Source organism: Phaseolus vulgaris, chromosome 6, assembly GCF_051622355.1.
Source record: "Phaseolus vulgaris cultivar YP4 chromosome 6, ASM5162235v1, whole genome shotgun sequence".
Classification (NCBI taxonomy): Eukaryota; Viridiplantae; Streptophyta; class Magnoliopsida; order Fabales; family Fabaceae; genus Phaseolus; species Phaseolus vulgaris.
The window spans coordinates 29,574,708-29,587,500 of record NC_143503.1 but is presented as its reverse complement, the minus strand read 5'-3'; the positions used below and the strand labels follow the sequence as shown (position 1 = coordinate 29,587,500).

At 32.2% G+C, this 12,793-nt stretch overlaps 3 protein-coding genes across 6 annotated transcripts in view; all 3 read right to left on the bottom strand.

The window, feature by feature from the left end:
• Positions 1 to 3,658, bottom strand: part of LOC137831979 (NagB/RpiA/CoA transferase-like superfamily protein) — a 4,607-nt gene extending 949 nt beyond the window's left edge. Inside the window, exons 1-7 of one of the 2 annotated variants that reach the window (XR_016521343.1) lie at positions 3,382 to 3,648; positions 2,725 to 2,852; positions 2,381 to 2,450; positions 1,980 to 2,084; positions 1,815 to 1,884; positions 1,652 to 1,708; positions 1 to 32 (exon numbers count right to left, since the gene is read on the bottom strand). The exon at positions 1 to 32 is cut by the window's left edge and continues 86 nt beyond it. Coding sequence is in view for 1 of the 2 variants with exons in the window: in XM_068639917.2 (XP_068496018.2) it covers positions 1 to 32; positions 1,652 to 1,708; positions 1,789 to 1,884; positions 1,980 to 2,084; positions 2,381 to 2,450; positions 2,725 to 2,852; positions 3,382 to 3,543 (650 nt within the window). In the remaining variant the exon portion in view is untranslated. Of the gene's footprint in view, positions 33 to 1,651; positions 1,709 to 1,788; positions 1,885 to 1,979; positions 2,085 to 2,380; positions 2,451 to 2,724; positions 2,853 to 3,381 lie in introns of both variants that reach the window. The other variant, XM_068639917.2, reaches the window with a different exon arrangement.
• Positions 3,659 to 5,565: 1,907 nt separating this feature from the next.
• On the bottom strand, positions 5,566 to 8,294 carry LOC137833125 (ADP-ribosylation factor 1). Of its 2 annotated transcripts, XM_068641495.2 has the most exons (6): positions 8,155 to 8,294; positions 7,208 to 7,360; positions 7,019 to 7,089; positions 6,328 to 6,447; positions 6,134 to 6,252; positions 5,566 to 5,848 (listed from the first exon to the last, which is right to left on the bottom strand). In XM_068641495.2, the coding sequence occupies exons 2-6, from the start codon at positions 7,353 to 7,355 to the stop codon at positions 5,752 to 5,754; spliced, it is 555 nt and encodes a 184-aa protein (XP_068497596.1). In that variant the 5' UTR covers positions 7,356 to 7,360; positions 8,155 to 8,294; the 3' UTR covers positions 5,566 to 5,751. The 2 variants fall into 2 exon arrangements, with proteins under 2 accessions (XP_068497596.1, XP_090160194.1); XM_090304068.1 differs by lacking the exon at positions 8,155 to 8,294 and having other exon boundaries at positions 7,208 to 7,394.
• Positions 8,295 to 8,751: 457 nt separating this feature from the next.
• On the bottom strand, positions 8,752 to 11,319 carry LOC137831975 (uncharacterized). 2 transcript variants are annotated; one of them, XM_068639907.2, is made up of 6 exons: positions 11,035 to 11,319; positions 10,558 to 10,939; positions 10,152 to 10,348; positions 9,769 to 9,910; positions 9,412 to 9,571; positions 8,752 to 9,061 (listed from the first exon to the last, which is right to left on the bottom strand). In XM_068639907.2, the coding sequence occupies exons 1-6, from the start codon at positions 11,103 to 11,105 to the stop codon at positions 9,021 to 9,023; spliced, it is 993 nt and encodes a 330-aa protein (XP_068496008.1). In that variant the 5' UTR covers positions 11,106 to 11,319; the 3' UTR covers positions 8,752 to 9,020. The 2 variants fall into 2 exon arrangements, with proteins under 2 accessions (XP_068496008.1, XP_068496007.1); XM_068639906.2 differs by lacking the exon at positions 8,752 to 9,061 and having other exon boundaries at positions 9,215 to 9,571; positions 11,035 to 11,255.
• Between the last annotated feature and the right edge of the window lie 1,474 nt (positions 11,320 to 12,793).

Here is a 12,793-nt window from a genome sequence, read left to right as displayed (position 1 = left end):
CCTGCTTGTCCCATGGATGGTCTTCTCCAGACCTTCATTTACAAAGAGCCGTGATAAATACAATCACAAAATATAAATTTCTTGATAAAACAATTAAGAGAATGAAGAGAAAAGCATAAGAAAACGTCCTTGATCAAATAAAGAATGATATACAGGAAATAAACAAAGAGTACACGACTCAAGAGTTTAACAATCCCTTTATCAGTCCATAGTATAAACCAACCTAGATAAGACATTTGTTAGCACACTAACAGAAGTCAAGAAAACAACTCTTTCACTTAAAAGATATGAAGGAAGAAACATCTGACCAAAAACTGTGGCATTACATTCTACTTTTAATTCAGAAACCTTGTTATGTCATCGCTTTACCTTTCAGGAAAACAGGATATGTTTTTAAGGTCCTTCTTTTTCTTATACCAGTACTTCTTTTAGTCCAGTTTCTGATTCAAAATCCCGCCATTCAAAACTTTTCAATATCAAAGGCCTGGAAATTTTATTTCTCAAAAAGAGGAAAGGTTGTGTTTGGACTATGGCACTTTTTAGAATTAATATAAATGATCTGTTACAGAATTGTAGGCCTCCTGACAAGGCTATTCATGTTGATGTCTGCATCATCTGTTTTCTTCAGAGACAAATAATCATCCTTTAGCATTGTGATTTATTACAAACTTTGTAATTGGGTTTTCTTAACAATTTTTAGGATAATCAAATTGTTCCAACTCCTTTTATCCTTTTCTGTCCATTCACTAGCAAGGAAAAGGGTTGTGCATGTGTTTCTAACTGCTATAGGGTAACAATGAATTTATAGAGTTTTTGGGATAAACAGCAATTTTCTAGTCTTAAGAAACATTATATTGGAAAAAAATTAACCGCATAGTAAACACATGAAGTATTTACTGATCATGTGAACCAAATAGGGAGTTCCCAATAACTACTTCTTTGTATTAACATAATCCTTTGATCCTCCAAGCAGGGAAATAAATCTTGCTTTAATTTTGATCCACTGCTTTTAAAACTTTATTACACTATCATCCTATCATGTGTTGCAATATTAGCAAAAGAGTATAACCTCTCATGTAATGGTTTTCATAATCAATAGTATATCTTAACTAAGATGTGATTTCATAACAGAAAATATAAGATAAAATGGTCAATAAGCAACGAAGATATTGGAGAGAAACATGTATCGAGGAAAAAATGGTAGCATATGACTAGGACATGTGAGGAAACGACCATAGAAGCCCCCTTAGAAGAACCAATTAGATGGAGTAGCCAAAGGTAGAGGTAGACCAAGAAAGACTCTTAAGTGAAACCATTGAAAAAAGATATAGAATTAAACAGCCTCTCTAAAGATTTGGTTAACGTAAGAACACTGCCATGTTTGACTTATGGAGCCAATCCCAGTTAGAGGCAAAAGCTTTGAATTGTTGTTGTGGATCATTGCAAAATCCTAAATCATTTAATAAAGCAGCCAATATCCAGTTACAGTGTCTATACACATCAACAGAGCAAACCGTGTCAAAATACCATGAATCTATAAAAACAAATAAGAAGATCCTATTTCAGCACCATTTTCTAAGATGATAAGCAACCAAACTCGTAAAACATTTTTTATTAGATGCATTTGTAAAAACTCGGCAAAAGAGTAAACCTCAGCATCACCCAAAAACATATCATCAATCTCTTCAGCAGTTGCCATCCAGTTGGGCTGCAAGGAAAATTTTGAGTATTAAAGATAAATATACACAAGAAAGAATCACTAAACTAATATTTTGCATAGCTGCTTACAGACTGAATTAAAACTGGAATAGAACCTTCCAGACCACCTTTGTACTGGTTTTCTTCGATAATGAACACAAGTTTATTGGAGGCATTTATTATAGACTGCAAACAAAAGAAAGAAATGGAGAAAACAATTATTATCACAAGATAATTGATCTTCACAAACAAATATAGAGAGAAATGGTGTAGCAGCTCACTTTCTCCTGGATTATGGATTCCCCACCTTGCAATTTCCGGCGCCCAATGATAGCAACAAGTGTTCCTTCTTCTATAGCATCAGCATCATCAAATGCAAAATCAATCTACAACAGAGTAATTGCCAATGAATCTACACTAAGAATTGTTTCAGTTTTATACAAAAATAAAATCAAGATGCACCGAACTTCACACATCAAGACAGTCCAGCATTAATTTTTTTTTTCTCTTTTCGTTTAATTTCATTTCTTCAAAGTTATGCATATATGATACACCTTTTTTAATTTGTGTTTTTTCTTGGAAAATCTTCACCAGGGATTTCTGGCATCATCCAAGATTCCTCTAAATCAAGAAACACTCAACATTAAAAGAAAATGTAGAAGATGACTAATTTTTTTCACACTTGAGAACTTTCTTGGTAGGTATCCAATGGAATCCCAGCCTTTGCTGCTTCACTTGCACTTGCAACAGACCTACATAAACCAATGCATCAATGTAAGTGGTTTGGTGAATTTACATCTTGACACACAAATTGGAAGTAATATGTTTTAACACAATAGCAATGTTCAATCCTTGCATTGAATAGAAAAGTGTCTATATATCAAGGAAGTAGTGAAAAGTCAGAAAGAATAGTTAAACTTCAATTTTAACATAGCATCATTTAAAAGAAAACAGAGAGAGGTGGAGAGAATATAACATAGTACTTTATCTGAAAGGGAAGAAGATATGAAAGGAGGAAGAGCTCACATGGGAATCCCAACTATATCCTTCAAATTACCAGTACGAAGCTGGCGACCCAAATGCTGAATGGCCATACCAGAAGCATGACCAGACCCCAATCCCACAACCATGCCACTTTTTACGTAATTATCCACCTACAAAACAACAAGACATGTCTACAAAATTCATTCATCTCCCAATAACATGGACAACTATCAAACACAAGAAAGGGGGTATTTGATACTTACCAAATACAATTTTTTTGACAAATATACAAGCTGTTTGCAAAAAAACAGAACTTTTTTTTTGACATTGGCATAATAACCACTGATTGAAGTGAACTTACTCTCCTTGCATGGATGCAAAAACCGAAAACAGGAAAATTTGAATGAAACTTGATGAATACACAGCGCATACAATGGGAACCGTTAAGTACATTTCATTTCACTGTTTTTGTCAACTAATTCACACAAAATAACAAAAGGGGGTGCTGGGAACATTATCAAAAGGCAAGTTTTAAAAAAACAACTAAAAAAGAGCATTACAGTTGTTCAGTTAGAATAAAAAGCCTGATAAAAAAAAAGAATGAAAAAGCAACATACTAATCAAACATAGAAAGGTGGAATAGAATGAAGAAATTTTGAAAATTGAGTACAATGGTAACTATGAATTCATAGTTCATACAGTGTATTCCGCTGCATGAAGGAGAGCGGAACTGTCATCGAGACAGGAGCGAGTGACCATACTCAGAAAATTGGGTCTGCATCTTCTTCTGCCTAACAGAGGTGTGGGGGAACGCAGAAGATGCCTTGTGGAAAAGGATGAAGATGAAGCTACTGAAGCCATTGCTCTTCAGTTCTCACTCTCGGCAATCTCATCAAAGATTAAGGTAGTGATAATGGATAAGGGATTATGGCCCTCACTCATAACTGATATGAGTGATAACAGCAGACCAATTTCACATATAATTTTTTTTCTCCCTTTAACTTCTTACTATATTTGCAAATTAATTTCAATTGCTTATAATCTGACAGAATTTAGCTATTTGAAAATCAAATTTCTGTTGTCCATTTGAAATTATATGTATCAACATTTCTTAGCTACCTTTTTTGTTTGTTTTAAATTGTCATGAAATAAATATTTAATTATATTTTTTCTGTTTAGTATTATTATTTTTAAAAATACAATTATTATCTATATGTGTATCTAAGAAAATAAAAATATTATTATAATTAACAATTAATATTATAACATTTATCATAATAAAAATAGTTATCCTAACATTAAAGATAAAATAATAAAAAATAATTAGTTAAAAATTCCCTTTATCAAATTTTATTAATTTGTATAAATTATTATTAAATATTATAAGTTAATACTTGAATTGATCTCTCAAATAAAATATTCATTTAAATAAATACTTGAATCATTTATTTGCTGATATATAAATTTCTTTGTCAGAGTATCAATAGAGTTTTACCTTAACTAGTGTGTTATGAATCTGTGTTTCTTTCTGTGACTCTTACAAGACAGTGAGATCAGAGTTAAATGTACTCCTTACTCTTACAAACACCATCCATATCATCATTTCCTCTCAAATTCCCTTTAATCCTCTTATCAGTTTTGCAATTGAGTTGAGTGCATTGAGTCCCTAAATTTCATTTTTTTTTTTCAAATGTTTATCCCAAACAATATTAAAAAACTTGTTAAAAATCTCTCAACTAGTAATTAAACTATTTCATAATATATAAATACATAATATATAAATAAATACAAACCTCACTCTTCATACATCTCATTTTCATTACCAATATCACATTTAAATCATCACAAATTCCACCAACACCCAGTCAAATCCTCCACCTAATGCAAAGAAAGCACAACTTCACATGTATTTCTCCTAATCATTGAAAAAACTGAAAGTCTCACTTGTGTTCAACTCCAAACCACCCTTGTTCCCACCAACAAAATCATTTCACATCCACCAAATTTATTCAAGGCCAAGGCAATGATTTTCGATTAAAATGACGTCATGATGGAGAATCCAATTCTTTTATTTATGTAGAACGTAGGGATCAAAATGGAGATTGATTGTAACCAAAATTGATTGCGGACTGTTATTTGAGTTTGTAGAAATGATTGAAAGAGAAAAAGGAGAGTTTGAAGAGGTTTCATTTGATATTGGGTTGCATTAGTTTCTTCCACTTCAGTACTTCAAGGTTTGTCTTTAACAAGATACATGATATTCACAAGACAATATTAATGTAAGCAATTGGGTTGAAGCTCATGTAAAAGTTTTTGAAAAAGTACAACAGGTGAGGGTCTATAATATTGGCAATGGAGAAAGGTGGGTTTTACAGTTTGCACATGAACAATGTAGTGCTTATATTACTATATAATCTTTCTTTTCATTCAAGAACCTACTGCAAACAAAAGTTATATCAATGTAGAATTTAGAACAAAATGTCAAGTAAACACAACCAAACTTTTCCTAATAGGTAAGAACAGTTCCATAGATCAATTGATATCATAATGTTTTGTCATACACTGTTTCTATATCCAAATTATATTTTCTCCTTTTCTTATCACTCTACTTCTAAATATTGAGCTTCTCTCCTAATATACTTTCCTTACAAACCACATATGCCTAAATCACTTAAAAGAGTTTATTTTCTATGATCTTTCGTCAGAAGCTATCATCTCAGCTTTGTTGCTAATATTTGTGTTACAATTTCTAAGTGGACAAAAAATGAGAGTTATATGTTGAGCAATCAACACATAGTATCAATCTTGGTTAAATCTCTTTACATGGAACAAGTAGGTGATTTAGATAAAAAAATGTCAACAAAAACAAATAAAAAAATATTAGGAATAATGCAGACCTGAAGCCCAGCATCATAGACGAATAACATTTATTAGAATTTAAACAAGATTAAATAGGACAAAAGAGTATTTTTCAAAACAATGTAATAATCATAAAACTACAACAGCATTGATGCCAACAATTTCCACTCAGCATCTCTAATAACCTTGCTGTAGACGAAAACAATTTTACTATTTAAAGGAAGTCTTGCTTGAAATGTTGTTCGAAAGCCAGTCTAGTCCTTCATATAAACCTTCACCAGATGTGGCACATGTACTTTGGATATACCTGGGGAAGACATGCATGCACATATTTCAAGGATGTTTAAGCTTGTGTGAGAACTAAACAGGATTAAGGTTGTGTTTGGTTTTGAGTTTGGTGTCTTCAAAACTCAGTTTCGTGACATATTTGGTGGCATTCAAGAGTATGTTCATCTATTAAAATTGTCTTAAAACTCAATTTTTAGATATAAGACTTTTGTTATTACAAAGTTAATTTGAATAAAAAAAATTGATTAGCAGATTTGAATAAAAATATGTACTAAAATTGTCATTGTTTGAGGACTTAATTTACCAGTGGCGTTGGCGCAGAGAGTTTAGACCAAGCCTATCAGTGATTTCAGCAGCGTTCATTGCATTAGGAAGATCTTGCTTGTTTGCAAAAACAAGCAATACAGCATCTCTTAATTCATCCTAGTCCATGGAAAAAATCAAATTTATTATACGGAAGTTTTCACATTTTGCATATGAATGTGTATACACACACACCTCATTCAGCATCCTGTGCAACTCATCTTTAGCCTCAACAACACGATCACGATCATTGCTGTCTACCACAAAAATAAGCCCTTGTGTGTTTTGGAAGTAGTGTCTCCACAAGGGTCGAATCTGAAAACACCCCATGGTACTGAATTATTAAAAATGAGGTGCCAGTAAATGCTAAATTAAAAAAATGGAGTAGTTAACATGAACTATAGCAAATCTATGACAATTACTTGTACAAAAATATTCTCTAAAGTTTAATTTTGAGAGTGCCTTGATTTTGCCAGAGGCATTACTGAAGCATAACATATTTTCTTCCATACCTTTTTCAGTTTTGTTTTACACAATCTATCGTGTCACTTTTCTAACACGAGTTGGTTTCTTACACAAGAATTGGATTTATAATATATAGATTCTAGAACTTCTACTCTTCTGCACCACTTTAATGGTGAGAGTTATAACATTAAGGCTATAAGATAAAATGGAAATTGTTAGGCGAGCTTTTTGTCACTGAAATCTAGAAGAGAAAATTGAAGACAGCAACTCGAGAAGTTATAGTTCTTTTCATGGGGTTATATTATCTCCACAACTCAAGTATTTGAGAAGTGAGAACAATGTCAAAGTTCAATAACTCAAAGTCAGACAAAAATCTAAGGGGAGAAAATTTAGTGAGTGATTATTTTCTACCAGTGATCACCTTATCTTGACCACCAACATCCCACACAGTGAAGCTAATGTTCTTATACTCCACAGTCTCCACGTTAAATCCTGCATAGATAATCGTGTCATACAAAAGAGAAATGATGTTATACATAAAGTTCCTTCGATAGTTAAAACTTCTTGCGAGTATTTCCATGGATCTCATCAGACTGAAAGGAAAACATACCAATAGTAGGAATGGTGGTGACAATCTCCCCTAACTTCAGTTTATACAATATTGTGGTTTTACCAGCAGCATCAAGACCAACCATGAGAATTCGCATCTCCTTCTTAGCGCATAGACGAGAGAAAATCTTGCCAAAAGACAAACCCATATTGTCTGCCATTACAATAAACATAAAAATCATAATAGTGAAACAATTTGGAACTAACTTGAAATTTCATGAACATGACAACGATAGGCAAGAAACAAAATTATCTACAATGTTAGTATGTTTTGTTAAGGACTAATTTTTTAATGGGTGCCATTCCAATGTCACATTTTCCCAAGAACTGCATTATTGTAAGTTCTACTAGCAAAATCTACAAACACAACCAATGAAAGAGAAATTATAGCATACTTTTCACTCAACTTTTACTATTCTTTCTTGTATCCTGAAAAGTTCAGTTGTGTCAAGAAATTAACTGGTATGAATAATTACAATGATAGTGATCCCAAATCATGTAACAACCTTTCGTCCCAGAAGAGTTATATATTTATCAATGTCAATCTGGGTGATTATGGGAAAACAAAATAACCATGACTTACAATGCTTGAGGTTTTACACGGGGAATTGCAAATGCTAAATTTAAAGTTCAGAAAAATAAACAAATAGCCCTAGCTCAAGGGAATTGTTCCTAGGTTTTGAAAAATCTTAAAGAATGTAACATGGAATGTACGATCGGAATATATATCTCGGAAGCCAGACTTAAAAATTGGTTCAATTCCATTGAAATGCAAACAAGAAAATTCAATCAAGTCACAAGCAGAAAACAGAAACATAAAGAAGAAATGTATTTCACATAAAATTAAAATCTTGTACTCAAATTCGAATTTAATACGTTAGAAACAATAAAAGAAAAGAAATTGTACGAAAGGAATTGAATCCATGTTTGAAAAAGAGACAAACTTACATGATGAGAAAAGACAAGAGAGAGAGAGAGAGGAGTGGAAAGAGATGTAGATTCAGAAGAACAATAACTATTGCTCACTCTCCTTGTCTGAATAAGGTTACGCCAAAATCGGAAATCAATCTGAGAATAGTCAATTTTTTGGATTTGACCCAATATTTGGGCTTTAGTCGGACAAAAATCAATAAGAATAAATTATTTTCTAACTTAAATAAATTTATCTACTTTACTTAATTTGAGTCAAATTAATTTGTTTTTTCGTATGCAAATTATTTAGTGTTAAAGTTACAAATATAAGGGTTTGAAACCAAAAAGCCAGGTGTTAGTTTTAAAGAATTAAACGCGGTAAAGAGTGGAATTTCCCAAACAAACATGAAAACCCTCAAAAGTTGCATATTTTTACTACTACTTTCTAACGTTATTGATTCTGGCAGCATAAAAGGTTTACCAAGATTAAGGATGCAGAAAGACTTTAGCCATTTTAGTTCAGCGTGTATTTTTGGCGAAGAGGAAGCATGGATAATACCATAATGCTCTGGAAAACCCCAATCAAGTGTTCTTGAAGGACAATATAACGTAATGCGCAACTTCCACCAATTATTTTAGCCAAAATATGCTCCACTTTTACTAACTTATTCAATATTGTACTTCAGATTATACATGTAAAGCCATTGGAATGAAGAATAAAATGAAAAACAATAATTCTCCATATTCCAACCTACCCCAATACTCAAGAAAGTAACAAGAGTTTCCGTTTAACACCTTAAAAGAAGTAAAAGTTGAATAAAAACGTAGAAAAGGAGCCACAAATCAGGCTTGAGGTTCTGTCCCTCCACATAAGGTAGACATCTCTTGCAGTACAGTTGCTACTACGTAAAAGACCTCAAACTTGATTGAACCGATAATCTCTCTGCCAAAAGGTTAAAATGAGAAATTAAAAACTTAATAAGTATGAAGCCTGAAGTTCATTAGAATATTCGACAAGCAAGCTACCAAAAGATGAGATTCATATGGAGTCAAGATAATTACTAAGAACTTTTTTCATAATACCACATGCAAACAAGATACCATATGTTAGAGCCAATACCAGCTAAGGCTCTGACACAAAATTCAAATTCAATAAACATTCTCCGCATAACAATAATCACACAGTTATATTTAATAACTTCTATGTCCTTATTTTTATAAATCTGACTTATATAGTATGAAATGTACTTATAAGTCTTGGTGCCAAAAATAAATAAGCCGGAAGTGATATACTTATCAGTTCATAAGTAACAATCATGGTTGTTCCATAAAGTGACATGTTTAAAAATCTTGGTCCAAAACCCCTGTAAAATCCCCACCATCCATCTTCCTTAAGGAGAATCTTTGCTGTCTTCAGTACTGATGGTCTTTCAGAACCATAGTTGTCCATCACCTTAGTGCAAATCAAAAATTGACAAATCCAAAATAGTCATATTACAGTCTAAACCAAAAATAGAAAAAAAAACTACTCTATAAAAGAAACACTAATTGGTTACCTGGAAGATATATCAATCCTAATTTAAAATCCTAAAAATCTCTTCCTTCGTGAACAACAGTAAATTCTGAAGACAAAAGTCTCATTTCCCATACCTGAAGACGTGTTTTCACAGTATCTATGGGAGTAGTGATAACAGATGAACAAGCACCAGCCACCATCCCTGCACTAGCCTGAACTGTAACCATTTCCACATCTGAAGGTTTTTCACCCGTATCATCTTTGTAGCCCAGACTTCTATAAGCAAACAATCATTCACAAATTAAAAATGGAAACAAAAAATCATTTAGAGTCTTTAGGGTGCGTTTGGAAAGACTTAAATGGAACATGCATTGGTTCATGAAATTAAATTATAATCTGTAACCTTCTATAAGCACTTTTTCACTCTTAACTTGTTCTGCATGGCTGGTGAGTTCATCAAAGTGGGATAAAATTCAGATACAGATAAGAAGATAGTTGTAAAAGAGCAAGAATGTACCTCCAAATTAGGTGTTGTGCGGCAGCATATGAACCCCACCAAAGTGCAGAAGCAGGGGACTGCGTAATCGCTGTTAATCCAAAACCCCTATACAAACCACGAAACCCTTCGGCCTCCACAACTTTCCGAACAACATCAAAAGGCCCTCTACAAAATGTTGTCCCAGGAAGACCCTGCACCATCAACCTCTGACAAATCTAACAAACAAACACAACACCATTCACAACATCATAAAAAAGCATAATCATGCATAAAGCATAGGAACTCTGTTTCAACTCATAATTTCTTGAAATGCAAAAAAAATCATGAAAAAAGAGTCTCTCATTCACTTAATTTCAACTCAATCTCGTAAAATTGAGATGTCAAGTTTGCATTATGGAGATCTGTATCACAAGGAAGTACCCACCACATCCAAGGGCACGAAGTAGACGCAGGAAACCAAGTTAGAGATCATGCCGGCGAGTGCGTTAGCGAGGCCAACACGAGAAGCTTCTGGAATGCGAGTGCCTTGCGTGTGTTTCAAGATGATGTCTTTGGAGACCTCGAGAGATGTGAGGGCCACAACCCTACCGGGGATTGAACCAATGGCGGAAGTGCCGAAGCCTCTGAAGATTCCCGGAACGCCGTCGCTCCGCAGAATGTGGGCCAGCACCGACGTTCCTCGCACGTGCGACAACTCCGACCCCGCCACTTGCATTCGTGTCTTGACCACCGCCGTTGGATGAAGCAGGCCTGATTGAGCGGTGAACAAAATGGCACCGATGACGTGGAACTTGGTTTTGTCCAACCTGATATCAAATTCACAGACACAACAAAAAAAAACTTGGTTCGTTATGAAGTCAATGGTTTCAACATTGAAGCGTAAATAAATAAGAAACCAAACCTGTCCCAGTTGATGTCTGTGTCGGTGAGTGGTAACTGTGAAGTGGTGGTAGCATCAGCTTCCATACCCATAAAATAACTAATTTAACTAACTTTTCTCAGTATTTGGCTTTTGCTTTGGAAGTTTATGTGATGAGTAGGAACAGTGTTTGTATGTGTTGTATATAACAAATGATTTTGGTTTGAGAGGGTTTTGGGAAGATTTGTTTGAATGAAAGTTGGTAATGGGAAGAAGAAGAAGAAGAGGCACCGCTTCAGGAGAAAGTTCCAGTTCTTTCACAAAACTTTTTTTTTACTTGTTTACCCCTTTGGTTTTGTTTAAATTTAACATTAGGGTGATTGATGAACATAAGATGTAATTATAAGACTAATTATTTTATGTTTTGATAAAAAAAATATGATTAATTTGTCTTGTTTTATATTGATTTACTTAAGTTTGTAGTTCTCAAAATTTTAGCGTAGTTTAATTTTGATTTTGAAAAATATTTTGGTATGGTAAATTTAGAATCGAAATAATTTTAGTTTTAAATAATAAATCTGAGAAACTAAAAAACACTTTTATGTATCGAAGGGAAATGACTTTATAATTTTTAAAAATATAAAATATAAACAAAAACTAAAGTCTTCTCTAATGAAAGCATTTCACATTATTAATTTCATATGTTAAAAAATATAATTTATGATTATATAACTAAGAAATTTATATTAATTTTATTCTAACATAATAATAAACTTTTATAAAAAAAAACTATGATTTGATAAATTTTTTAATTGAAATTTAATCATTATATATAATAATATTTATTATTTTCACGAGTATTAAATGTGATCAGTTGTTTAGTGAAACCCGACTTTTATTTTAACAAAATTAGAATATTAAGTGAAACTATGGTAGTAGAAAAGTTGTTTTAAAAACCCAAAATAATCTCTAAACATCTCCATGCTTTAAGATAAATTGTAAATAAATTATAAAAAATGAGTAATTAATTGTGAAAAATGACTGAGATCATATTAGATAAGTGAATTTACAAGATGCTAATTAAACTGCTTAACTCACTATATAGTATTCTAAATAATAAATAAAATCGGTAACAACAACAACTTTATATTCTTTATCGATAAAACAAGTAAAAACATGTACTATTATTTTTCAAACGAGAATGAGGAGGAAATAAAGGTTTTATTTTTTGCAGTTACATATACACTCATTACTATTATTAATATGAAAATCATACTATAAAGAATAATGGGATCACATTTTTCATGTTGTTGTTTTGATCTTGTTTTAAATCATACTTTATTTTCTTTTCCTAGTTCTGTAAAGTCCTTAGGTTTATTAATATATATTTTCTTTTGTACATCATTTAAAAAAGTGGTTTTAATTTTCATTTCATGATTTTTTAAATTAAAAATACAATCAAGAACAATTAAAACTCCAATGGTAATAAAACACATGGATATGTGTATACACCTTCTAACTATGGCAATTAATAACAAGTATTGAATTAAATTTATCTACACCACATAGATCTACCAGTTCTTGATTTTTCCCTAAAAACTCATATACATTTATTTTTTTTTATTTCCTTTGAGATGATTCATTTAATTGTTTATAGCTTCTTTATAAAGAATGAGAGCATCAATTGAATTCATTGCTTCACCATGAGTTTTAGGATCATCCTTAAGAGAAAAAAAAAAGTAAAGACCAAAAACTTTAGCATTTCTTTTTCTTTTACTTCTCCTAAATTCATTTTGAATAT

Coding starts and splice junctions, on each gene's coding strand:
- LOC137833125 (XM_090304068.1), bottom strand. CDS start 7,388: ATGATTTTTATGTTTATTGTAATGGCAGACAATATGGGTTTGTCTTTT. Junction 7,090..7,207: donor CACCACCATTCCTACTATTG/GTATGTTTTCCT, acceptor TTATCTATGCAG/GATTTAACGTGGAGACTGTG. Junction 6,253..6,327: donor TGCACAGGATGCTGAATGAG/GTGTGTGTGTAT, acceptor TCCATGGACTAG/GATGAATTAAGAGATGCTGT.
- LOC137831975 (XM_068639906.2), bottom strand. CDS start 11,105: ATGGGTATGGAAGCTGATGCTACCACCACTTCACAGTTACCACTCACC. Junction 10,349..10,557: donor ACTTCGTGCCCTTGGATGTG/GTGGGTACTTCC, acceptor TTTGTTTGTTAG/ATTTGTCAGAGGTTGATGGT. Junction 9,572..9,768: donor CTGTGAAAACACGTCTTCAG/GTATGGGAAATG, acceptor ATTTGCACTAAG/GTGATGGACAACTATGGTTC.